Raw genomic sequence first — 25,606 nt, forward strand, 5'->3', positions numbered from 1 at the left:
AGGAAAATAGAAGAGATAAGTTAATAAAATTAGAGAAACAGTCCAGTAAGTCCACTATCTGACTAATGTTGGAAAAAAAAAAGTGGAAGAAACCACCCAACAAATAAATTTAAGAGAGTATCTTAGAACTAGCACATATGAGTTTCCAGAGTAAAAGCTGTTAAAAGATAAACTGAGGCACAGTAAAAAAATTTTAAGCGTGTCTGAGCAAAAATGGATTCAAATTGGCTTGACAAACAGGAAGTGGTTAGGAGCACTGTGCAGTCAGGAGTTAGGGAGCAAAGAAGAAACATGGTTTGATTGGCTGTGGCTTCAAGCCTCACTGAGTGTTTATGATGTGCTGTCTTAGGCTTCCATATCTTAACCTTGAAGCATTGAGGTTGGCTTTGTTTTGCTTACTAGACCACCAAAACATTAGAGCCACTTTAGTCCAAGGGCCTCTTTATTTAATTAATTTAACAAAGCCCACAAAGTGCCAGAAAAATGGGAACATGGGCCAGAACAATTCATGTCATGAAGACATGTTAGAACTCCGAGAGAAAAGAGAAGAGATTCCAGACAGAAAAATAGATGTCACACACAAAAGATTAGGAAGTTTTATGACTTCTCAACAGCAATGTTGGAGACTTGAGAACAGTTGATTGATGTGTTCAGACTGTTGTTGAAAATTATTTCCAACTTAATATTCTATACCCATCCGAATCAAATGCAAGGATAGGATCAAGATATATTCACATGGGCAAGATCATTGGCCACATTTAATATTTTTCCCTTTCCTGCAAAATAAAACTATTTTTATTTCTTAATTTAATAATTTTCTTTTTTCTTGGCTGAACTATCAAAAATACCATAAATTCAACCCCCAAACTTTCCCCCAATTATCTAAATCTCTTATAAATTCATTCAAAGATTTAGATATTTTAAATTCTTTTTTTTTTTTTTAATCCTCACCTGAGGATATTTTTTCCATTTATCTTCAGATAGAGTGGGAGAGGGAGAGAGAGGGAAAGAGAGAGAAACATCAACGTGAGAGGAACACATGTCGACTGGTTGCCTCCTGCATGACCTGACCACGGTTGGGGACGAACCGCTTCTTATCTACCGCTTATAAACAAAATACACCCTGTTGAAATGTCTCCACCCAAACTAAGGAGTAAACCTAGAAAGAGGAAGGCGCGGACTTCAGAAAATAGGGTCTCCAACATAGGCAATAGATGTGGAAGATCCTCTAGGTGAGGATATGAGAGCTTGCACTTGGCATAGAGAGCAACCATCGCAGACTGAAGCCAATCACAGCTTCTAGGAGATATTTTTTTAAGAATATAAAATATCTAGCCCTGGACGGTCTTGCTTAGTGGTTAGCTCATAGGCCCACAGACCAATGACTGGCGGGTCCTATCCAGGACAAGGGCATGTACCTTGGTTGCGGTTCGTCCCCAGCCGTGGTCAGGTCATGCAGGAGGCAACCAGTCGACATGTGTTCCTCTCACGTTGATGTTTCTCTCTCTTTCCCTCTCTCTCCCTCTCCCGCTCTATCTGAAGATAAAAAAAGTGACAGAGAAGTAGACAGAGCAATTACTGCTTATGTTGAATGTCTTGTAGAACTTTTTGACCCTTAAAACTACGTGTATGTACAATAACTTTTTTTAAAAAACACCCAAATTAACAGCCACAAGAAAGCTGGCCAACTCTCCATTCACCCCCAAAAATAAATAAAATTTTCTAATATGCTGGATTCCATACGTTCTCAAGGACATTGCCCCTTTATTTTTCCACCCTTTTTCATCCATCATCAGTTTATTTCTCTTTATTGGGCCATAGTAATACTGTAACTCTGCTGTGTTATCTCCTACGCTTAAAAACAAAATGAAACAAAAGTTCCATGATTTTGCACTTCAACTGCCTCCCCATTTCCAGGACATACATGCTCCCCACCTTCACTTCACCTCTCCTTTTCCTCCAACTTGCTGCAATCTGCCTTCACTACCTGACTCCACCGATACCACTCTTCAAACTCACCAATTACCTCTAACTTGCAAATTCAACAGACACTTGTTTTTGGCCGCATTGATGCAACTGACCCCTCTTCCCCTTGGCAGTATCTCTTTCTGGACCTTTGCATTCTGAGCTCTCTCCTCCCTTCTTTTGTTTGGCTGTGTGTTGACGCTCTTCTCCAGGTCCTCACTTGTGAATAAGGAAGTTCCACAGGGCTCGCTCTGGCTGATTTTTCCTTCATCTTCTTTTGAAAAACAAAACAACTTCGCCTGGCCAGTGTTGCTCAGTGGGTCGAGCGTCAGCCCATGGACTGAGAGGTCCCGGTTCCATTCCCAGTCATGGCCCATATCCCGGTTTTAGGCTCGATCCCCAGTAAGGGGTGTGCAGGAGGCAACTGATGTTTCTCTCTCACATGGATGTTTGTGTCTCTCTAACAAATGAATAGAAACATATTTTAAAAAAAAAAAAAAGAAAACCTTTTTAGTGAACCTCAGGTTTGAGTTAACCAGAATCTTACCTTTATGGCATATGGATAGAGTAAAAGGTCCATTCTTATTTCATTTAAATATTTATTTCCTTTTCTATTTATTCCCCTACACCTCTTCTCCTTTCAGACCCTTAGGAAACTATTATAACATGCTTGTTTTGTATCAGTTTATTCAAGTGTATTCTTATAAAGTATATACAGGCATTTTATACTTATAAAATTTTTATGTAAATGGTGTTGAAATATTCTTTCTCAGACGTGTTCTAGGTCAAGCCTCTCTCACATAGTTTTCAATACCATTTCTGTGCTGAGGTACTGATGACCCCAAACTTATTCTTCCAGCCTTGACTTCTCCTCTATGTTCCAAATTCATATATCCAACTATATACTTAGTATTTACATTTTAATTCTCTAACTCAGTACACATATCTCAAGCTTAATATATCCCAAGGGTATATCTCAATTACCACCCTCATACCAGTATTTCACACGCAGCATATGGTACCACCAGTTACTCAAGCTAGAAGCCTGGGGGTTTTTGATTCCTGAATTCTGCTCCTATTCCCCAACACACGCATACACTCTGCCCAATTTACCAGCAAATCCCAGCCATTCTACCTCAAAATGATATCGAATCAGTCACTTTTCTCCCCTTCACTTGCACTAACATTTATTTGTTCATCAAATAAGTAAATAAATAAACCAGGTTTCATAATAATAGTAGATTTTATATAATGGTAAGCGCAATAAAAAAAAGTAAACAGACCTTGGCCAGTCTGGCTCAGTGCTCAGAGCGTCAGCCCTCAGACAGAAGGGTCGCGGGTCTGATTCCCGGTCAAGGGCACATATCTGGGTTGCAGGTTCAATCCCCGGCCCTGGTTGGGGTCATGTGGGAGGCAACCAGTTGAATTCTCTGTCTCACATTGATATTTTGCTTTCTCTCTCTCCCTCCTTTCCAAAAATCAACTAGCAATGACAACAAAACACAAAACACAATAAGCAGGAACATAGAGAATGATTGGATAGGTACATCTTTTTATAGAGTGATCAAACTAAGGATGAAGTATTTGACTGAGACCTAAAGTCTGAGAGCGAAGTTGGGAGACTGTCCAGGCAGAGGGCTGCAAGTGCAAAGGGCCTGTGAAATGAATAAACATTTATTGAGCAAGCTGAGTTCACAGAACAAAGTGAGACCATATTCTGTCCATGTCAACAGTGTGAGAATGACGAAAGCAGAGCATCAATCTCTGCTACTGATGCTGATTTGTCAAACTTATAAATACATATAGGCAGAAGTAGAAATATTTAGTGTCTCCTACAAAGTAAAGCACACTGTGCAGTATGCTTCTCTTGGACTTTTAAAATATTCAACTGAATGCTGTTTTAAAAGGCTACATTGAACCCCTGGCCAGTTTGGCTCAGCGGTTAGAGCGTCGGCCTGCGGTCTGGAGAGACCCGGGTTCGGTTCCCGCTAAGGGCACATACTTCGGTTGCAGTTTGTCCCCGGCCCTGGTTGGTCGTGCGGGTGGCAGCCACTCGATGTGTCCCTTCACATCGATGTTTCGCTCTCTCTCTCCCTTCCTCTCTCTCCCTCCCACTCTATCTGTACAAAAAAAAATGAAAAAATATCCTCGGGTGATAAAAGGCTACATTGAAAACACACGGGCACAAACCCTGGCCAGTGTGGCTCAGTGGTTGGAGCAGTGACCTAGCACTGCAGGGTCATGGGTTCCATTCCTGGTCAAGTGAACATTTCTCAGTTGCAGGTTCATTTCCTGCCCTGGTCAGGGCACGTACAGGAAGTAACCAATGGATGTGTCTCCCTCACGTCAATGTTTCTCTCTCTCTCTCTCTCTATCCCCCTCCCTTCCTCTCTTCCACTCTCTCTAAAAAAACTCAATGAAAAAAAAAATATCCTAAAGCAAGGATTAACAAAAATAAATAAATAAAACATAAAGGCACAAGACAGTGAAATCGAATGGTTGGAAAATATAGGTAATACATAAATCCTAATTAAATATAGAAAGGTAATATTGATATCAGACAATTAAGCTTCAAGGCAAAAATCATTCCTTGAGATAAAGAGGTTGCTTTATAATAATAAAAGCTTTATTTTGGCAGTAACACATAGCAATTTTAATCTGAGAAAATAAATGCCAATCACAGTATGGGTTGTTGTGCACACCTCTTTCAGTAATTGACAAAAGAAGCAGACCAAAGTCAGTAAGAATACAAAAGCTTTGACCTAACAGACATGGATAGGAAAATGCACACTATAACTGCAGAATACACAGTTTTTTAGGCGCACACAAAGCACTTAAGTGAATTTATCTTTTGCTGACCATCAAGCAAGTCTCAATTTCAAATGACTGAAGATACAGAGAGTGTGTTCTCTGACCACAATGAAAATTTTCTAGAAATCAGTACCAGTTGGTTGACTAGGAATCCCATTTATTTGGAACTTAAATACGTTTCTATTCTACACTGTACTGGGAGTACTAGCCAGCATGGCAGGGGAATCATTCAATCAACAGGAAAGAAAGAACAAATAACTATCATTATCGTTAGGGTGGGAAAAAAAACAACTACCAAAAGAATCTCAAGATGATTAGAATTAGTAAGAAGTTTTTGTGATTTGCTAGATATAAACTCAACAATCAAAAATAAATTCTATTTCTACATACCATCAATAGCAAAAAGTGGAATTAAAAATGCCATTTACAATAAAATAAAAATATTCATAACCTAGAAATAAATCTAAAAGAGAGGGTACAAAACTTCGAGAGACCTTGGGGAAGACCTAAACAAATGGACAAAGAAACTATTTTTATGGATTAAAAAAACTCAATATTCTAAATGTGCTATTCTTTCCAGAAATATTCATAACTTCAAAGCAATCCCAGTTAAAAATCCCAACAAAGCTTTTTCCCCACCCTTGGTGGAATTAACAAAGTGATTCTAAAACCTAGAGAGGAATGCAAAGCACTAAAAACATTCAAGAAAATCACTCAAGCTGCCAGGACTTATTTCAAAGCCATGGTGATTTGGCCGTGCACTTGGCACTGGTATAGGCAAGTCAGAATAGATGGAGTAGAACAGAAAGCTAGAACCAAACCCACACATATGCGGATGCTGGACCTAGGACACAGGCAGTAGGGGGCAAAGGGATGTCTTTTTGTTCTACTGTGGAAAATTGGGTATTCATTTGAAAAATAAAATAAAACAATGTCATAACATACATAAAAATTAACTCTATGTGGATTATAGGCTTAAAAATAAAGGGTAAATTATAAATCTTTTAGAGAACAATATAGAATATCTTTATGATAGCATGTTTATAAAAAAATTATAAAACCTTATATGAAAAGTACTACCCACAAAGGAAAAATGGATAAATTCAAGTATGTTAAAATTAAGAATATCTTTTTATAAAAAGACACAACTAAGAAAGCAAAAAAATAACATATATGTGACCAAAACATACTTACAAGAATATAATGTATTTGCAACATATGGAAAGAATAAATTATATTGAATGTCATTAGAAAAAGAGAAACTACCCAAAGAAAAATAAACACTTGTATACAAAAGAAGAAAAGCAAGTTTTGGATAAAGAGGTGAAAAGGTGTTCAGCCTCATTAACAAAGAACACAAATTAAAATGATAATGAGATATAGTACAAACGCCTCAGACCTGCAAAACTAGAAATTCCCTGTGTCAAGTAGAAGTACAATACTTTAGAACACAACTTTGGTTTATTTAGGAAGGTTGAAAATATGCATTGACAGCATACAAATTTTAAAGATACTCAAACATAATGTGCACTACAGTATATATACAAGAGTGGTCACTGAGGCAGCATCATTCATAATATTTCAAAAATTGGAAACACCCAAATGTCCATCAACAGTAGAATGTAAATAATATACAACAATGAAAATGAATGACCCCCAGTTACATGCAACAACACAGATGAATCTTAAGAAGCATAATTAGAAAAAGAAGCAAGTTGTAAAAAATAAAATAAGAAGAAGAAAAAGCACAAATTCATTTAGAGTAAAGCTTAAAAAGAGGCAAAACTAAACTGATGTTTTTTTTACAGATGCCTGTTTGTCAGTAAAATTATAACTAAAAGCAAGGAAACATAAAGTCAGGATGACAGTTACCTCTACAAAAGAGGAATGGACATTTGTGTTTTATGTACTTCACTTTTTTTGTGTTACAGACCATAATTTAAAAAAAAAAAAAAATGAATGAGACTGTTCTCTATATATTGATACTGAAGAATTCTTAAGCTGCTTGTTGTAAAATTGTTACCAGACTGGGTCTGGGCCTGGAGTGGGCTGCCTTGGGCTCCCCTGTAGTGTGTGGGATCTTGATTTCATACAGGAAAGATTTCACAATGCAAGTCCAGGTGATTTTTGAGAGTCTGTTTATTCAAGCTGAAGACAGTGAAACAAAGAAAAGGCTTACGGGAGAAGAAGCAACAGAAGAGAGAAAGAAGAGGCCTTAGAGATTGTTTCATGGGGTGAGCGTGGGATGGGCTGCCGCTGCCTATTGCTCCCTAGTTGAAAGTCTCGTGGGGTCCCTTAGAGTTTAGGAGAAAGACAGCAGAGATACAAAGTGTGGGCATGCTCTAGGGAGAGCCAGCCATGGTCCTTCATCCTGAGGCTTTTTATCTTTCTTTGGCTGGCCTGAATCCCAGATGTCTCAGGGGAGGGTCTTAACAGAATAGTCATTAGCTTTTCAGGTGTGTCCTTCAATATGTTGATTCATCAAAATGTATGTATAGAGGGGTCAGAGTTATTTTCTGGTTAGATCTATCTTTAAAGACCATTACTGAAGTGGGACTGGGACCCAGACCAGTCTGCCTGGGACAGTCTGGAATGTGTAAACCATTTGCACCTGAGTGTTCTTGGTTAAGGAAGATAAAACCTTGTGATTCATTAGCCGGCTGAAAATTGCCCAAATTGTTTGACCTTGTTCAGTTGTTTTATCTCAGTTTCCCCTTATTCCACTTGTCAAGGAATTTCCCTAGTTTCTTACTCTCCTGCCTCAAAATGAAAAAAAAAAAAAAGTGAAAAGTGTATCAAATGTGCTACTATATATGGAAAGGAAGAGAAAGAGGGATGGGGGAGGGAGAGATGCTTGTAGAAGGGTAACCAGCACCAGAATAGCGGTGTCTGCGGGCAGGCAAAACAGGTGGCCAAGGAACAGGGTTATAAGAATGACTATTCAGTGCATACCCTTTTGTGTCTTGAATTTTATATGTACTTGTGAATGAATAAATAAAATACCTAACGAAGTTTCCTAGAAACTCCATCCTTATCCACAAGGGGTCACTATTGAGTGTTGTTCAACTCCAGCTCTTAACCAGGGGAAAGCGGTTCTGAATTCTCCCTGCTCTCACTAGGAAGTGAAGAAACGTCATCTTTTATGTCCTTACTGTATTCAACGCCACATCATGTTCAAATATATATACATACATATATTTAAAATAAGTTTAAAGAAGACAAAGAAGTGGAGGGATAATATGAAGCCAGGACGGAGTTTACAAGAAGCATATTATTAATCATCTCCCTAGTGACAATGCACAAGTTAGATTCTAAAGTTTTCAGCATCCGATGCAAAAAGAAAAAAAGAAAAGGAAGTATGGTCAGACACACAAGTGAAAGACTTGCTGGAAGAATATTAAGAGTAGGCAACCCTGGTAGACAATCTGTGAGGACCCTTTAGGTGAAATTCCTGATGGATCTTAATGACAAAAATAATTCATGATTCAATTATGAAGTCATACCATCTCACTCTCTAAGAGAAGTTTAAAATGCTTTGGGACCTCAGACAAGGGAAGTTTCATTCATGGTTAATAATGAATGAAAATGAAACTAAGAAAACCCATGCGGTAGAAAAAGAAGAAACGCCCCAAGACTGTGCTTCACAAATTTTTATGTCTGCACTTAAGATAGGGCGTGTCTCCACTTGGCTGGGGTTTTCAAAATTTGGTAAATGTAATGAATTTCCTTTTTTTCTCGAAGCAGAGCTGATTGTGCATTGGGCTACTAAGGGGTTAAATGCTACCTCCCAGTTCAAGGGGAATTAGTCCTATTCAAACACTGTGGCTGGGCTCCAGGCAGTATAAAGACTGGGAGAAACCTGTGTGTGGAAGACACGGTTTTTCTCTGTGCCAGGACCTACAAGGTTTACAGAAAACACTTCAGCGGTCATGGATTCATCTGACATTCAAAGGAAAAAAATCGCTGTCATTGGTGGCGGCTTGGTAAGCATCTATTTGGATATTATTCCTATTAGTGGTATTATATTAACCATCATTACTCTTAATGATTGTTATTAATCACTTGTACAAATTATTTGTTTTCTTCTGAAAACTTTTCTAATTATTAAATATACATATTTTAAATATGTATTAGTTTTCATTTGCTTTCTTCTAGAGATGTGATTTCCATTAAATACAAAGGCATCTGTTTTTGCTTGTCATTTTGATTTAGCATTTTTTAAAAAAAGAAAATAAAGATAATTGACTGTATTGATCCCCAGGTTGACTGTTTTTTGTTTTGTCTTTAAATTAGTGTAAATAGTCATTTTAATAAAACCTAAGCCTCACTTTGCTTAACTCAGTTTATTCTGTCTAACAAGAATAAAAGGGTCAAGAAACACGAAGCTAGTGCAAGATTATCACGCTGGGCATTCGCTAGTTATTTGTGTCGTTGGAAATGATACCTCTTCGGTCCCTGACTTATTCGGCTGGTCTAATGGAATACCTCAGGCACTAGAGTGGGCCCCCCCCACTGAGCAGGTGAGGTGACCTCGAGGGGACATGCCCTACCTGTAACAGGCAAGATGTAAGAGGGGTTTCTCTGCAGTCACGGTGTTACCAAAGCCAGTTCTGTGTAACATGGCACTGTCTCAAGTAACTGGATTTCTCCCCTCTCAGCAAAATATCCCCATTAGTTAAAATTTAACGATTCTGTTGTCCTCTTCGGGCTAACCATTTGTAGGCAGTTAGCTCATAGCTATTTATTCATTTATTTATTTACTCAACAAAAGTTTATCGAGGGCCCAGCTCATCTATCTACATAGGTTAGCAGGTCTAATGTTACACCTATGTTCATATAGTGTATGCTAAGTTGTCTTTGGTTCTGCCTTCCTTATTGTCTTTCCCTCAAAAGACTATGACAGTTCCTCAAACACGTATGGTTCTAAATTTCAAAATGCTGAGGAATGCCATTACGTGCCATGTTGGTCAATGCATGTGATGTATGTAGTCATTTCTTCATGCTGGGTTTCGGTTCAATTCTTTTCTATCAAAATTTTGCATAAAAGGAGAATTCGTGTTTACACAAAATCTTACTGAGCGCCTGCTCTGTGCCAACATTGCTTTAGATACTGCAGATTCAGGGGTGAAATAGAGAATTTCAGTGAGAGCACTACACAAGGAATGCAGCAAGGTACTTCTGGGGAGTATCTTAGCCAGTATCTGGTTAGCGTATGGTCGGGACAACCTCTCCGAGATGGGGGTAGATGACAAGAGACCTGAACAATGAGAAAGAAGCCACCAGGTGAAGGGCTACAGGAAAAGCATTTGAGGCAGAGGGAACAGCAAGCAGAGAAACCCTGAAGTGATGATGACCTGGCACATTCAGGGAGCAGACAGAAAGGCAGAAAGAACGAGGCTGGGGAAGAGCAGCCGCTGAGGCTGGAGAAACTGACATGGCTGCATCTCCTCAGATCTCAGAGGGCGACGCAAGGTGATTGGATTTTATTCCAGGCGCAATGGAAAGCCATTGGAGGATTTTAGGCAGGGTTTTAGCTGTGATTTTAAAACATTTCTCAGGCTGTTAGGTGGAGAAAGACTGGGAAAATTATAAGCCAGGATAGAGCAGTTAGGAGGCTGCTGTGTTTGTCTAAGACTTGGACAGGGTTGCAGCAGAGATGTCTCTTAGAAAGCCAAGGGGAGGCAACAAATACTTGATTGGATATATGGTTAGGGAGGGCATGCAAATATGGGCGTCATCCATGGATTTCTCACTGAAATGCGCTTGAACTCTCCATTATCTGGACACACATACATGTGCTAGAAAATGGGAGATCAATGAATACATGTGTTAAGAAACAACCAAAAGTCCTGCAAAGGAACTATCCACCTTATTGCGCAGGCCCATGTCTGGGAATGATGTTTGGTTCCCTTTTTCATTTCGTTCAACCCCCATTCCTCTATTGCTCTACCAGTAAGCCTTGGTGACTGTACATCCAAAATACCTCAGTTTCGCCATGGTTACCACCCTCATCCTGCAACATTCCTTCATCCACTTCCCAAGTGGTCTCCTAGCTCTGTTCTTATCCACAGACAGTCCATTCTCCACACAGGAGCCAGAATCATCCTTTTAAAATATGTGTCTGATGATCATCACTCTTCTCTTAGAAACTTCCAGTGGTTTCCATTATAAAAATAAAATAAAATCCAAACTCTTTACCAAAAGCCCTACATGAACTGACCTGTCCACCTGCCTGACCTCACCCTTTTCCTGTTTATGGTTTTTATATTACCTGTAAGAATCTGAAATTACACGTATTTATTCTTGTGTTTTTGCCTATATATTAAATATCTACTCCAACTAGGATATAAACTATTTTTATTTTATTTTTTCCATCTATAAACTCTTATTTACTAATATATCCTAGTGGCTGGAACCATGCCTAACATTTAGTGTTATTATTTAGTTAGTATTTAATGGATTAATAAAAAAGGGAAATGAAAAAAACTCTTCCTAAGAATATGAGGGTGAAGAAAATGTCATAACAAATGAAAGTTTGAAAATTAAAGGTATTAAGAAAAGTATTGATTAACTAGAGCAATTCAAGAAGGTTAAGTTCAACACATAGAAGACAAAATTACTTTCTTGCCCATCGTCTTCCTTGTGTATTTTTTTTTTTTTTACCCTTCCCATCTCCTTCCTCCCCACAGGCCATATCCTGGGACTTTACATTGTCTAACACATTAAAGGCTCTCCCAGGGTCCTAGGGGGGGAAAAATGCAACAGAGTTGAGAACCTTTACTAAGATGTCCAAAGAATACAAAGATATCCCTTATTTTTTCCAGTGGTAGCCTTACCTAGGGAAATTACCCAAAGCATGTAGTGACCATCTGACCCTGTGATAAACCATTTTACTTATGTTCTTTGAAGACATGTCAAGGAGGTCAGAAGAAATGAACAGATCCTTGAAAGAAGTCTTACTGAAAAAAACTAAAGGAACTGTAAGCCATAATCATAAAATGGTGAAAGTTTAACTATGAAAGACTAGAAAAAGATGTCAAACCAATATTTCAAGAATGTTAATCTGAATATTTAGAAAAATCACTGTATGGATTTTTTCCCTCTTCGTGTAGCTCCCTGACCCTTCCCCTGCCAACGGTATTACCTCCTGGAAGCTGGAGGGTCAGCCTGTACCACGCTCTTCCCTCCTGTAAATGTCCACAGGGCTTTGTTTGCTTTTATCATGGGCTGCCTTCTATTAAAATTATTGATATGCATAGTTTATTTCCCATAGAAGGATTTTAACTTCATGAGTCTAACGATTGTCTTATCTTTGGGTTCTGCTCCCTTCTCTTTTCTAAAGGTTATCCCAGTGCCTTATACAAGCAAACACGCTAAAATATTTTGTGTGCATGAGTTTGCTTTCAGAACAAAGCTGGGAATCACATTCTTAGAAGTTATGAGGATTAGAAACAAGACAATGTTTGTCACCAGAATGGTGCCATAAGGAATGTAGCCCTTTGAAGGACTAACTTGAAAAAGGATTTGAAAAACCATCTTTACTTTTCTGGCTGGAAGGGGTTGGTATAGCTTTCCAATTCTAACAAGTCAGTCTAGCGGGGAAAGACGGCCATACAAGTGTGTTCAAGTGATGTGCTTCTTTTCTTTACCAAGTGACAAGCCAGAGGAGTCAAAAGCAAGGCTATCATCCAACCCATCCCTGTATCCTTCAGCTCTGTCCATACTCAGGTCCTTGGTGGCTATTTTCAACTTTTAAAGATATGATGGAAATGATCGGAGACAAAAACACTCATTCAGTGACAGCTTCAGCTACTTGAGCCCTCGTTTTTTGGTTGAAGCCTACAACTTTAGCTAAAATGTCTAGGGAGCATGCCAGGTTCAGCTGTCGCCTGCTGTTGTAGGTGTGCCCACTGTTCTAGCACACACTCTAATGGTGTGTTTTAGGGTGTCATTAAAGCATTTTTTTCTGTCTCCTCTACTGACCAGCAACCCCACTACAGTGTTTTGTGACTCATTCTTCCTCTTTTTGGCCCGTCAAAATTCTCTGTTAAAAGGTACTTAAAGGTTAAAGTTGTTCAAAACATCGGGTGAGACAATTCATGCATTTTATGACCGATTGTTGATAACCGTGCCCTGCCCCTGGTTTTCAAGTCAAGTTCGTGGCCTCTGCTGATGGCCTTTGAAGGAACTTGACCTTGACCTGAGAGTTTGCTCTAGCAGCAGTATAGATGTTAGATTCTGTCATAGACTTAGACACTCAGAATAGTCACAGAAGTCCTTGTCTCCTTAGGATCTTTATACTTCAAGACTCGCTCCTCACTCAGCCTAATGGGATAGAGAGATTAGCCAGTGCGGGGACCAAGCATAGGAGGCTCAGCAATCAGCTAAAAGCCCAGAAAAACTTCCTCGCTCTGGGTCTCAGTTTCTTCTTCTTGGGCTAAAACTAGGTCACTAGCTCTTTTAACTCTAAAATTGTACTGCTTTTTTGTCATGCTTCCTCACTCACAGATACATCTAGTCTTTATAAAAGCAGAAATCAAATGTCACCCAGAACTTTTATTTTCCCCAAAGTGAGTCCCGACACGTACAAACTTAAATGTCTACAAACTCTAATCTTGGGTCAAGGTCTAGATATAGTTTGGTTCAAGTAAATAACTTTTATTTTATGTAAATATTAACGAGATAAGCCCTGTGAAGAACTTAATGACTATTAGCCTTTATTATTTTTAAAATTTTATTCATGTTAAAGTAAAACTCTATTCACTTCGCTCTTGTTTTCTACACCCCAGGCACCAAACCCCCCCAAATACGAAAACCCCTCCTTACCGCCCTGATGTCTAGCGCCTCCTCCATGCAGACGTAGAGGGATCGCTTTGTGGGTGTAGAAGTCATTCCGAATCTGCTCAGAGGCTGGAACAAGTTCTGATCTCATTCAATTAGCTTTACTCAGTCTCTTTTGTGGTTTTGCTTGCGCTCCAATTATTCTCATCAAACACATCTTCTTTTGGCTGCCTTGCTTATCTATCTGTATTTCTCTCACATTATTAACTAACATTTTGAGATTTCTTTTTTACTACCCTGATGGACTCGTAAGGTGCCTTGTGCATCTTGCTCTCACCAACATCATACAGAGAACCCATCCCTCTCAGAGATGACTTCATTGACTACCTCATGATCAGTGTCTGGAAGAGAACCATAACTTCAAACAGCTCAGAGCTTTGTTAACTGCCTGCGAAGAATGTGTTTTTCTTCCCTTTGCTTTATCCCCCAGTACTCCCAGATGGTTTGTCCATCTGTTCAGACGTATCTATCCATCACCTGTTTATGAATTTGTTCACTCAAAGAGAAAACACCCACAGTCACACACTGTTGATGGTCATCTAAATTGCTACTTTTTTTTTTTCCTGTAAGAGAATGTGAAAATAAGGAGACAGACAATATTAAAAATATGGGGGTATTACAGAAAGCAGCACCAGCTATGTTTCCCTTGAAGTCAGTCTCAGCGTGACATTGCATCTAGAGAAACAATCGTCCTTCAACCTAAGAGACATTCGAAGCTGTTAGGGTCTTCAATGTGGTCTCTCAATAAAAACTAAATCTGGAGTATATTCAAAACTTTCTAAAAATAATCTTGCCCCACTCACTTTCCATCTTCCCTGTGCTTTGCAGCTAAACTCCTCCGTCACCCTAAGATGTGAAAATCCTCTGCCCAAGTCATTTCAGACTCTCTTTTTCTCTCTTCTCTCTCCTTTCTCATGCCTCCTCGGTACTAAGGCCCCAGAGTCAAGGGGCACAGAGTGTGGATCGTAGTGGTTTCTGCAAGTTTGGCCCCTTTCACTAGAACTTGCCCTGTGGTGGACCATTTCATTACAGTAATTTTATCAGAAGACATGAGGGTACAGCATACAACTGTTTATAATCGTAAAAATTTAAAACTTAAATCTCCAAATATAAAGGCACTGCATACAATGAAATGTAGTGCAATGATTAAATGTTTTGATTTAAAATATTTTCTGGCATGGAAATAGATTCACATACTATTCACTTTAAAAAAGCAATCATAAAATATATAGCCTATGACCCTTTTTAAAAGACATATCATGTATCTTATATAGAAAGAAAATATTAACACTGGTTCTCTTTGGTGGTAAGATAGTGGGAGATTACTGTTTTCTTTCTGTTTATCTATATTTTTTAAGTTTTGGTTAAAAAGCACTGAGTTCTTACTAAGTATCAGGTATTGTGGTTTGTACCAGAAATAGATTGATAAAATAGAAATTATGCAAATAACATTACTCTGTGAGAACTCGCAGCCTGATAGGGAAGTCAGAAAGTAATGTAAATAAATAATTTAATTCATTGTGAGAAATGTCAAAGCACATACACATTCATGGAATTACAGAAGCAAAGGCCAGTAAGTCTTTTGGACTGGAAGAACTAAAATGTCACTATTTGCAGGTAAACTTATATTATAGATAAAAACCCTGTAGATTTCATCAAAAAACTATTAGAACTAATAAACAAATTCAGTAGTTTCAGGATACAAAATCAATATGCAAAAGTTGGTTGCATTTCTATACACTAATAATAATCAGAAAAAAAAATTAAGAAAACAATCTCATTTACAATTGCACCAAAAAGAATAAAATGCATAAGGGTGAATTTAACTAAAAGGTGAAAGACCTGTATATTGAAAACTAGAAGATGTTAATGAAAGAAATTAAAAACAAACATGCACACACACACACACACACACACACACACACGTAAGAATTTTTTATGCCATGTTGAAAATTTGAGACTTCTTTCTGAAGACTTATGAGGAGCCAATAAAGGACTTTAAGACAGAAAATACATCTTCTAATTTTTGTTTTAGAAGATACCTAGTTCTCGTAGGGTTTGACTTGAATAGGCAGAGACTGAAGGAAGAATGTTGTTGGAAACTGTTGCAGTAGTCCAGATAAAGGGTAATGAGGGCCCCGTGCAAGGAGGGTATGGGTAGGAGATCTATGTTGAGAAAGACTAAAAAATAACAACCAATAGCACCTGTTGCCTAATTACATGTGTATTGGTGGGTAGAGAGGGGCGGTAGATGTTCTCCGTGTATCCTGGTTGGGTGAAATACGGACGAGATGGCTTCCTCTGAGATGTGGAACATGAAAGGAGAAGCTTTTGAAGGTTGAAGGATGGGGACAAATTGAGATATGCTGAGACGGAGATGTCTGTAAGTCACCTAGTCAAAAGTCAGAGATGGGCCCTGGCCGGTTTGGCTCAGCGGTTAGAGCGTCGGCCTGCGGTCCAGAGAGACCCGGGTTTGGCTCCCGCTAAGGGCACGTAGCCCGGTTGCAGTTTGTCCCCGGCCCTGGTTGGTCGAGCGGGTGGCAGCCACTCGATGTGTTCCTTTCACGTCGATGTTTCTCTCTCTCTCTCTCTCCCACTCCATCTGAACAGAAAAATGAAAAAATGTCCTCAGGTGAGGATAAAACTAAAAAAAAAAAGTCAGAGATGGTGCTGAGAAGGGCTGAGGATAGAGAAAAAGTCATAAACCGGTTTTCCCAACAACCCCATGGCAAGCCTGTGGGACATTTTTTGTATCGTCTTCAAAGGAAAGAAAAATCAAGACAACTGCTTGGCCTTAGAGACCGAATCCAGATGCTACAAGTCAGAGTCCAGAGTAAGCTTTAAATAATAAAACAATATTTGGCATACCATAAGCAATTCTAGCACATGTAATATTTGCTAATTAAGGATGAAGAGATTTTTATGTTCTTATTTCATAGTAAGTGCAGTTAACAATCTAGTTCTCATTACATTGATGATATGTCCAAAGATCACATTCTTGAGACCAAACTATAATTCTATGAGTAGGAGGTATAAATAGGCTTTTTAAAAGTCATTTGGTGACAGCCCTGGCCAGTTTGGCTCAGCGGTTAGAGTGTCGGCCTGAGGTCCACAGAGACCCGAGTTCGGTTCCTGCTAAGGCGCGTACCTCGGTTGTAGTTTGTCCCCAGTCCTGGTTGGGTCGTGCAGGAGGCAGCCACTCGATGTGTCCCTTTCACATCGACATTTCTCTCTCTCTGTCTCTCTTCCTCTCTCTCTCCCCCACTCTATCTCAACAGAAAATAGAAAAATGTCCTTGGGTGAGGATTAAATAAATAAATAAGTCATTTGGTGACAAACTCAGATCAATTCTTAGGAAGAGTTTCATATGCTTCATTAAGTCAAAAGTAATTGACAAGTTGACACTTGTTTACCATTACACTGTCAGGTTAATGTCAAACACATTACAATCAAGAAGTGTAAAATGCATATCGTCCTGATGCCCCTCCCCTTTAGGGTCAGCACTTACACTTTAAAGTCAGGGTCTCCTCATGATCACAGCTCAGGGGAACAATCATTGCTGGAGAGATCCCACGGGAACCACAGAAAGTTAGGAATCCTCTCATATAAAACCACACCAGCTGAGCACCTAGGCAGCTGATCTCATCATTTTTATTTAAAAAGGTTTTCAAATAAGATCTTTCATTGGTGACTGAGGCATGGATATCATGGGCAGGGTGGGGCCAAGCACATGACTTGTAGAAGAAGGAAGTAAGAGGAGACAGGAAAAGAAAGTGGGTTAATGGAAGAACAGAAAAGTGGGTGAATCCATAATTGGGTAACCAAAGAATCTCCTCGGAGCTCTGCTTATGCACCAGTAAAATAGGCTGGACTAATTGTTCAGAAAACTACAACTTTACACATTATTTTATGATGAAATCATTCTGGACTTCTGGTGCTTTTAAACAAATGGAGGGACTTTTCCTAGTTGCCCAGGCCCTTCATGGAACTGTCCTGTCTCTTTCCGGGCTTAACTCCAAGAACTGGCATCATGAAAGTTTCTCCAGCTCCCCAGAGTCTAACCCCAAGGCCTTCATTTCTCAGGAGCCTCTTCACTGTCTCCCCAAAGGAACCAGCTGGGCTTCCAGCGAGAGCCCTGGCGGTTCAGAGTGGTCTACACACATTTTCCTTTCCTTTTATATCTTCCTGTCTTAGTAGTTTCAGTAGGCTTCTTCTTTTTTTTTTTTTTTTGGCCAGTGTAACAACTAAAGAAGGTACTGACAGTTATTCTCAATTAAGCACATTCTACAGAAAGCGAGAAGAGGAAATAGTGTAGAATGTGCTTTATTAGCCATGCTGCTGATCCTAGTTTAATGTCTATAACATCTACCGATATATATTTTTTTCTTTTAGTTTTATTTCAACCTCACTTACACAGAACTGGAATTATAATCTTTGTTTCAGGACACATTATTATGACCTGTTTTGGAGAAGACATTTTTACTTTTTTTTTTTTTTTGCTTGTTTGTTCATTAATGATAATAGGCAGAAGCAGAAACTTTGAACTCAACACTCAGTATGTGAATTACAACATTGCCAAAGATTTATACTCACCTCTGTGCTTCTCTCTCATCTGTTACAAGTATTGCCCTGAATCCGGGGTTCATCATTCCCTTGAAAAAAAAAAAAATATATATATATATATTAAAATGTTTTATGTGTAAATGTAGCATATACACATATATACATTATTAATACATAAATACTTTTAAATTATGTATGTGCATATATTGTGGATTTCTTTTAGTTGTCTTTATTTTAGAAGAGAATCATGTAGTATGAAATTATTTGGGACTTATTCTTTTTACTTATAGCATTACTAATATATTTATATTGTTGCATTATATTATATGACTATACCATAATTGATTTGTCCATTATTCTGTGATGACTATTTGGGCTGTTTCCAGTATTTTTGTTTATCTGTTTTAGGTATGGAAAGTGCCACTCGGAATATTCTGGCACGTGTCTTCTGGGGTATCTCTTGGATATAGTTCTTAAAGAGGTTTATCAGATGTGTGAATGAATGTTCAACTTGATGAGATCATTGCAAACAATGCGTAAGAGATCCTAGTGGCCCGAATCCTCTGTAGCTCTTGGTAGTTTCATGAACCAAGATCATATTCACCCCTTTGTATTCATGCCATCCGAGGCCCCTTCTTTCCCTTCTTCCATGAGGAACCATTTATACGTTTGATTGACAAACACATATCTGTAGGAATCAGTACCTGCCAACTTGAAAAGGATTGAATCAAAATCTCCACTCAAGTCAACCTCCCTCGCCCCAGATCCTGGTATCAATTTTGGTCAAAGACAAGGAACATAAGAAACCCATGAAAATAGACAACTGGCCCACTATTGGCTTGGAACTGGGCCTATTCACTGAGATTTTCATCTGTATGTTGAATTCCCAGGAAATGCATAAATAGACTTCTTGTTTCTGAATTCCAGTCTCTCTACTCTTAGATCACGTCCCTACAGCAGGGTGTCACTGATCATTGGTTCAGACTATGACTGCATGTCCTGCCCACATTTCTGCCTGGTCTACTTCCCAGTAAGAAAGGCCTGTTTCTAAATCACTTCCTCCAGTCTCTCCAACTGTCCCAACCCTGCTGGTCTCCTGATTGGTCTCCTTCCCTCTCCTGCTTTCCACCCCAGAAAAGGAGCTGTGATTATGACGCTGTGAAAGAGAGGAGTTCCACAAACCTTTCTCTTCTCCCTTGGTGCTCAGTGAGACTTACTTTGTTTAGCCTTTAATCCCTTTTGTATGTTTTCCCTCTTAATGCTGGTGAGCAGTTCAACCTTTGAAAGAAATTGATTTCATTGCATGAACTTCACTGTAGGCTTATAGGTTTTCTTTTCCTTGATACAAGTGTATCACTGTTACTGACCTCGCTAGATATTCATGCAAGGACAAGGAAGCTAAACGGGAGATTTTTTATACATTGGAAGAAAGCCAGGAAGGCAGGAAGGGAATTAAGATGTTGGTATTTAACAGAAGGAAATCAACCATGAAGAAATCAAAAGAGCTGTAATTGGTGACTCCAGAGACCCTCTAGGAAGGGGCAACGAAAGTGATAAGAAGAATGGGAGATACACGGTTTTCTATGCCGGGCACCAAATTGTACTGTAAGCTGAGGCAGCTTCATTGCCGTTGAGAAATGATGACAGGGATGGAAATGAAGTCACTTCAGACTGAGGAATGAAAAGGGAAGCAACTTGTAATGGTCTGTTCAAATGCACCAAATGTTAACAAGTAATGTGTTCATGATTTCAGTAGTAGCTACACACAGGGAAGAAATGGTTGGTTGATTTGTCTGTTAAAACTTTCTTTTTTTTTTTTTTTTTAGAGCAGTTTAAGGTTCAGAGAAAAGTACAGAGATTTCCTATACATTCCCTGCCCCATTATTAACCTCCCCCACTAGACTGGCACATCTGTTAAAGCGAATGAACCTGCACAGACGCATCATTATCACCCAAAGTCCGTAGACTACAGTGGGGTTCACTCTTGGGGGTGTGCATTCTATGGGTTTGGACAGTACAAAGGCATCTATGCTCATTATGGTATCATACAGAGTATTTACACTGCCCTAAAAATCCTCTGAGCTCTGCCTTTTCATACACTACCCCCAACACTGGTATATGTATTTTAACAAAATAATTGAACATGATTTTCTTGGTTTAATACTTGACTTTCCAGAGTATTAAATATATGAATTGTTTTGAAACAATTAAATTTGAAGACTTACAACACACTTAATGGTTTAAATAGGGACTAACTTTATTATTTTATTATTTTTTATTTATTTATTTAAAAATTGTTTTTCTTTATTGATTTTACAGAGAGGAAAGGAGAGGGAGAGAGAGATAGAAACACTGATGAGAGAGAACATCGATTGGCCACCTCCTGCATGCCCCCCACTGGGGATTTGGCCCACAACCTGGGCATGTGCCCTGACTGGGAATTGAACCAGCAACCTTTTGGTGCATAGGTTGATGCTCAACCACTAAGCCACACCAGCCAGGCTGGGACTAACTTTTAAAAATCATCATCACTAGTCTACAGAAACTGAATAACATGAAGAAAGTTAGGTGGTCGCAGTATCACTGAACGGTAAGAGGAGATGTAAGCCCTGAACCATAAGGCTACATTTGTTCTCCATGGGGACCTTATACTTGCCCCCCCAACTCCTGGCCTTAGCTTCAACCTGGGAACAACACCTGCCTTGCAGCCTTCTCTCGTAGCCCAGGTACCTCAAGATGGGAGGGGCCATGGTGTCCTCGCTCTACATTCAACCTCCAGTTGCCCTTAATTCTCCACTTTATGTGCAAACCCTTTGAGGCTGGTGCCATCTACTTGTACCACCTTGTACCACCTTCTGCCCCATTCACTGTTAGCGTCAGGGAACCTCTGGGCCACCTCCTTTCAGTATTGAAGGCTTCAGCACCTACACATAACTTTTTTCTATACCCCAACCCTGCCATCATCCTAAGGGACTATCCAAGATCACATTGTTGGCCCATCCAATTGGCCCCTTGAACTCTGTGCTTCCAATCTCTTCCACCTCCACTGTAGCCTCCAAGTCCCATGACCATTTCTTGGACTTGGACCTTGTCATCCTGCAGAACACTATAGTGTCAGACCTGGGACTCTCTGGTGAAAAACCTCCTAACTTACTAGCTCTCTCATTCAGTTGCTTCTGCTACATTTGTTCTTCACGGGGACCTTATGCTTGCCCCTGTTTATCACCCCCCCCTCTGTCTTTCTTCTATACACTTTAACTTAGTTGTTGCTAACCAGCAGTTCATTCACCCAGTATCTTCATCTCCTTTGTTTTCCATCCTGCCTGGCTGCTTAGTACTGCAGGAAAAAAAATATAATAAACTTCACATCTTGGTTCCACTACACATTTGTGGTCTCCATCCTCAACTGTATCTTCTGTGATGTTATTCAGCCACACTTCCAGCCTTTTGATCGAGAGCAGCTCATGATCTGGAACAAATTGAATACAGTTGAATCTCGGCACCCACTCCAACACCCACTGGACATCCAAGACGCGTCTCTGACAGCGGGCAGTTGGTGGGCAAAGAGCTCAGCTCAAGCTCTTCAAGCAACTGCCAGTGACTTGGGCTTCTCGCACGTGGCGGCCTGCAGAGAGCTGCTCTTCTTACATGATCACTGGCTCCCAAAGGCAGGACGCAGAAGATTCCAGGCCAGCTACGGATTATGCCTGGAAACAACTCGAGTATCACTTGTACTGCATCTCATTGATGAAGGCTGCCGCAGTCCCTGCTGGATTCAAGAAACTGGAGAAATAAACTTCACTGCGTGATGGAGTGTCAAGGTCACATTGCAGAAGAACATGTAGGATGGGAGATATTGTCATGACCATCTTTGAAAAATACGGTCTGTCTCATCCTTCAAGGCAAAATTAATCCCACCTCCTTTTTTTCCGCATTGATTTCTACCTCTGGGCCCAGAATTATTTTGCAAAGAAAGGTCTCCCTATATGCACCCCAAACTTTGGATCTATGGAATAAAATTATGTGACTCCTTTTTTTAACCAACCCACAGTAGAAATCCAGAAAATGTGGGGAATCTATAACATGTTTATGTAAAAAGTGGGCCTTTGTAAGTGGTGTGCTAAGCATCGATTGGTTTATATGTTTGTCTCTTCTTTTTTATTGTTATTATTTTTTAATCCTCACCCAAGGATATTATTTTTTTCTACTTATTTTCAGACAGAGTGGGAGAGATGGAGAGAGAGAGAAACATTGATGTGAGAGGGACACATCGATTGGTTGCCTTCCGAACGACCTCAGCCAGGGCCAGGCCCAGGGCAGACTGAAGTACATGCCCTTGACCGGATCGAACTCTTGAGTCACTCGTTTGCAGGTCAGCACTCTAACCAGCCAGGGCTGTTTGTCTCTTCTTAATGAAATTAGGTGTTACTAGGCATAAGGATTTATCTTGGTAACCTTTAGATTACCAAGCTCTTTGTATTAGTTCCTAGGGCTGCCTTAACAAAGTACCACAAGTCAAGTGGCTTCAAGACCAGATACTTCTGGTCTCACAGTGCTGGAGTGCTGAAGTCTGAAATCAAGGGGTCAGCTGGGTTGGTTTCTTCTGAGGGCTGTGAGGGGGTTCAAGCCTCTCTCCTTGGCTTACAGATAGTCCTTTTCTCCTGGTGTCTCTCCACACTGGCTTCCCTCGATTCAGATCTTTGTGTCCAAATCCCCCAAACTGGATTGGGCCCCACCCTAATGACCTCATTTCAGCTTAATTATCTCTGTAATAATTCTATCTTCCAATAAGGTCACGCTCTGGGGTACGGGGGTTAGGACTTCAGCATATAAATTTTGAGGTCACAATTCAACTCTTAAGGCTTCCCAAAGGGACAGTCCATGGTACTGTGAGAGCTAAGACGGTTGAGTGGGTAGAGTGGCCAATGCAACACTTCCTCGAGGAAGCGCAGCTGAGCGGTGGGCCATGCTGCGTGGGTGCTCACTAGGTAAAGCAGAACGGGAAGAAGATTCTTGGCCACAGAAATAACACACGCTACATCCTCCGGTGGGAGAAGGCATGGTGAGAACACAGCAATGAAAGATGGCTGGGAAGGCTGGGGCAGAAGGGTCACATGATTAGATGTATACACTTAAGAAATTATTAAGAATATATTTTAAAATATATGATAATGCCCTGGCCGGGTGGCTCAGTTGATTGGAGCATTGTCCTGTACATACACCCGAAGGTTGCAGGTTTGATTCCCGGTCAGAGTACCTATTGGGTTTAGGGTTGAATCTTGGAGTGAGGCAAATATGGGAGGCAACCAGTCGATGTTTCTCTCTCATGTCAATGTCTCTCTCTCTGTCTTCCTTTCTAAAAATCAATGAAAACAAACATATACTCAGCTGAAGAATAACGATATATGTGTACTTAAGAAAATGAGAGGCTTATGGTGGTGGTTTCCTGTAGCCGGATTGCATTTGCTTCTGTGAGGTGGCTGTCGTTACCAGCAGTCCCAGATGAACGCAATCCGATCGGGACTGGAGACGAGTCCTAGACAGACTTTAAACCCTTTGACCATGGGTTTATTTCCAGTTTACCCTTCTCCTAGGATGTACATGGCTAGAATCCTGATCCAAAGCCTGAAGGTTAATTAGACCCTCCTGAGCAGGAAGTTAGATGGGTGTCCTGAATTCCAGATTATGTCCTTGTCGCTTCATGAGTCTACCAAAATTCTGCTGAAATTCTCAGGCTGCTGTGCAAACAGTAGCTGCCGCTAGGCATGGCTCCCAATGCCAGGTTCATCTCCCTGAGTTTTCTTTTACTGTTGGCAGAAGGGTCAGTTCAAATGACCTATTTCACCATTATCTAAATGGAGAACCAATTGGCAAAAGGCCAGGTGAATGCTGGTAGAATAGACAGAAAACTTGGCATTAGTCAAGTATAATGATTATGATAGCTAGAAGCAGAATGTGAACATGAAGAGAGATGGGTAGATGGGGAAACAGTATAGGGTAGGATTGGCAGAACTTCCAGTGGATTAAACATGGGGGGCGGGGGGGCAAGGTGCCAAAGGTGACTCTTGGGTTTCCAGTTTAAGCAACAGGAAGGAAGGGGTATCATCACTGACATGAGGAATACTGCACAGGGCTGACAAGATGGAGAGCAAGAATCACACATTTCAGTTTCAGTCTGTTGATTCCAAGGTGTTTTGAGACATTCAAGAAGCTACGTTAATTAAACATTCATATGCATGAGCTCAAAAAGAGATCAAGAAGAGAGGCTGGCTAACAGCACTGATTGAATACTGCTGAAAATTCAGGTGTGATCATTGAATATGGATGATCTTACCAAATTTAAGATGAAGCAGCAGATAAACCCCTCAATCTACATACAGCTATCAGGAAGCAACACTGTGAAGCTTTGCGAGGACAACAGACCGAAAAATTCTTCAGAATCACAGAGTAGGGAAAGACTTCTTAAACAGACACCAAATGCATTAACAATAATGTAAAATATTGAAAAATGTGACTACACTGAAATAGAGAGCTTCTCATCCTTAAAAAATACAATCAAGTTTAAAAAGCAAGCCACACATGAGAAGATATTGGCAACATTTAAAAATGGAAAAGACTCATCTGGCCGGTGTGACTCAGTGGTTGAGCATGGACCCACGCACAAGGAGGTCACCGGTTCGATTCCCGGTCAGGACACATGCCCGGATGTGGGCCCTATCCCTAGTGCATGTGGGAGGCAGCCCATCGATGTTCTCTCTCATCGATGTTTCTATCTCTCTCTCCCTCTCACTTCCTCTCTCTTTAAGACCAATAAAGAAAAAAGAAATTGAAAGTGGAAAAGACTTTGTACTCAAATCTATGAATAACTCAAAAGATATATGGGGGATAGGGGCAGACAACCCAGTAGAAAATAGGCAAGAGACTTTATAGGCAGTTTACAAGTGAGGAGTTCCAAATAGTCAATCAATATGTGAAAAAGTGTTCACACTCTAGTTATCAGTCATGTACAAATTAAAACACACTCCTCCCCATCCTACCCTCCAATCACAACGTTTAAAAGTTTGAAAACATCAAATGCTGGCAAAGATGAGCTCCCAGAGCTGCTGGTGGGAAAACACATTAGTACAAAATGTTGAAATACATGGCACAATAAAGATAAAGAAACAAGCCTTTGAACAGGGATTCCACTTCCAAGTATAACACTCCAGACAAAATCATGCACATGTGTACTAGAATTTGCGTACAAAAATGTTCTTTGCAGCATGGTTAATAATATTCCTCAACCAGGAAAAACTCAAACATCCTTCAACAGTAGAGTAGCTAAGTCATCTGTGAGATTTCATACAATGATGAATCATACAGTAATAAACATGGATGATCTAGAGTTTACGTGCAACCATGTGGATGAATCTCATAAGCATATTGT

General features: G+C 40.0%; 1 protein-coding gene across 1 annotated transcript in view; it reads left to right on the forward strand.

Annotated features, from left to right (window-relative positions):
• The first annotated feature begins 8,705 nt into the window (after positions 1-8,705).
• The window catches only part of KMO (kynurenine 3-monooxygenase), a 46,784-nt gene continuing 29,883 nt past the window's right edge, over positions 8,706-25,606 (forward strand). Inside the window, exon 1 of the mRNA XM_036277759.1 lies at positions 8,706-8,759. Within this exon, the coding sequence (XP_036133652.1) occupies positions 8,706-8,759 (54 nt within the window). The remainder of the gene's footprint in view (positions 8,760-25,606) is intronic.

Source organism: Molossus molossus, unplaced genomic scaffold, assembly GCF_014108415.1.
Source record: "Molossus molossus isolate mMolMol1 unplaced genomic scaffold, mMolMol1.p scaffold_m16_p_23, whole genome shotgun sequence".
In the NCBI taxonomy this organism is placed as follows: domain Eukaryota; kingdom Metazoa; phylum Chordata; class Mammalia; order Chiroptera; family Molossidae; genus Molossus; species Molossus molossus.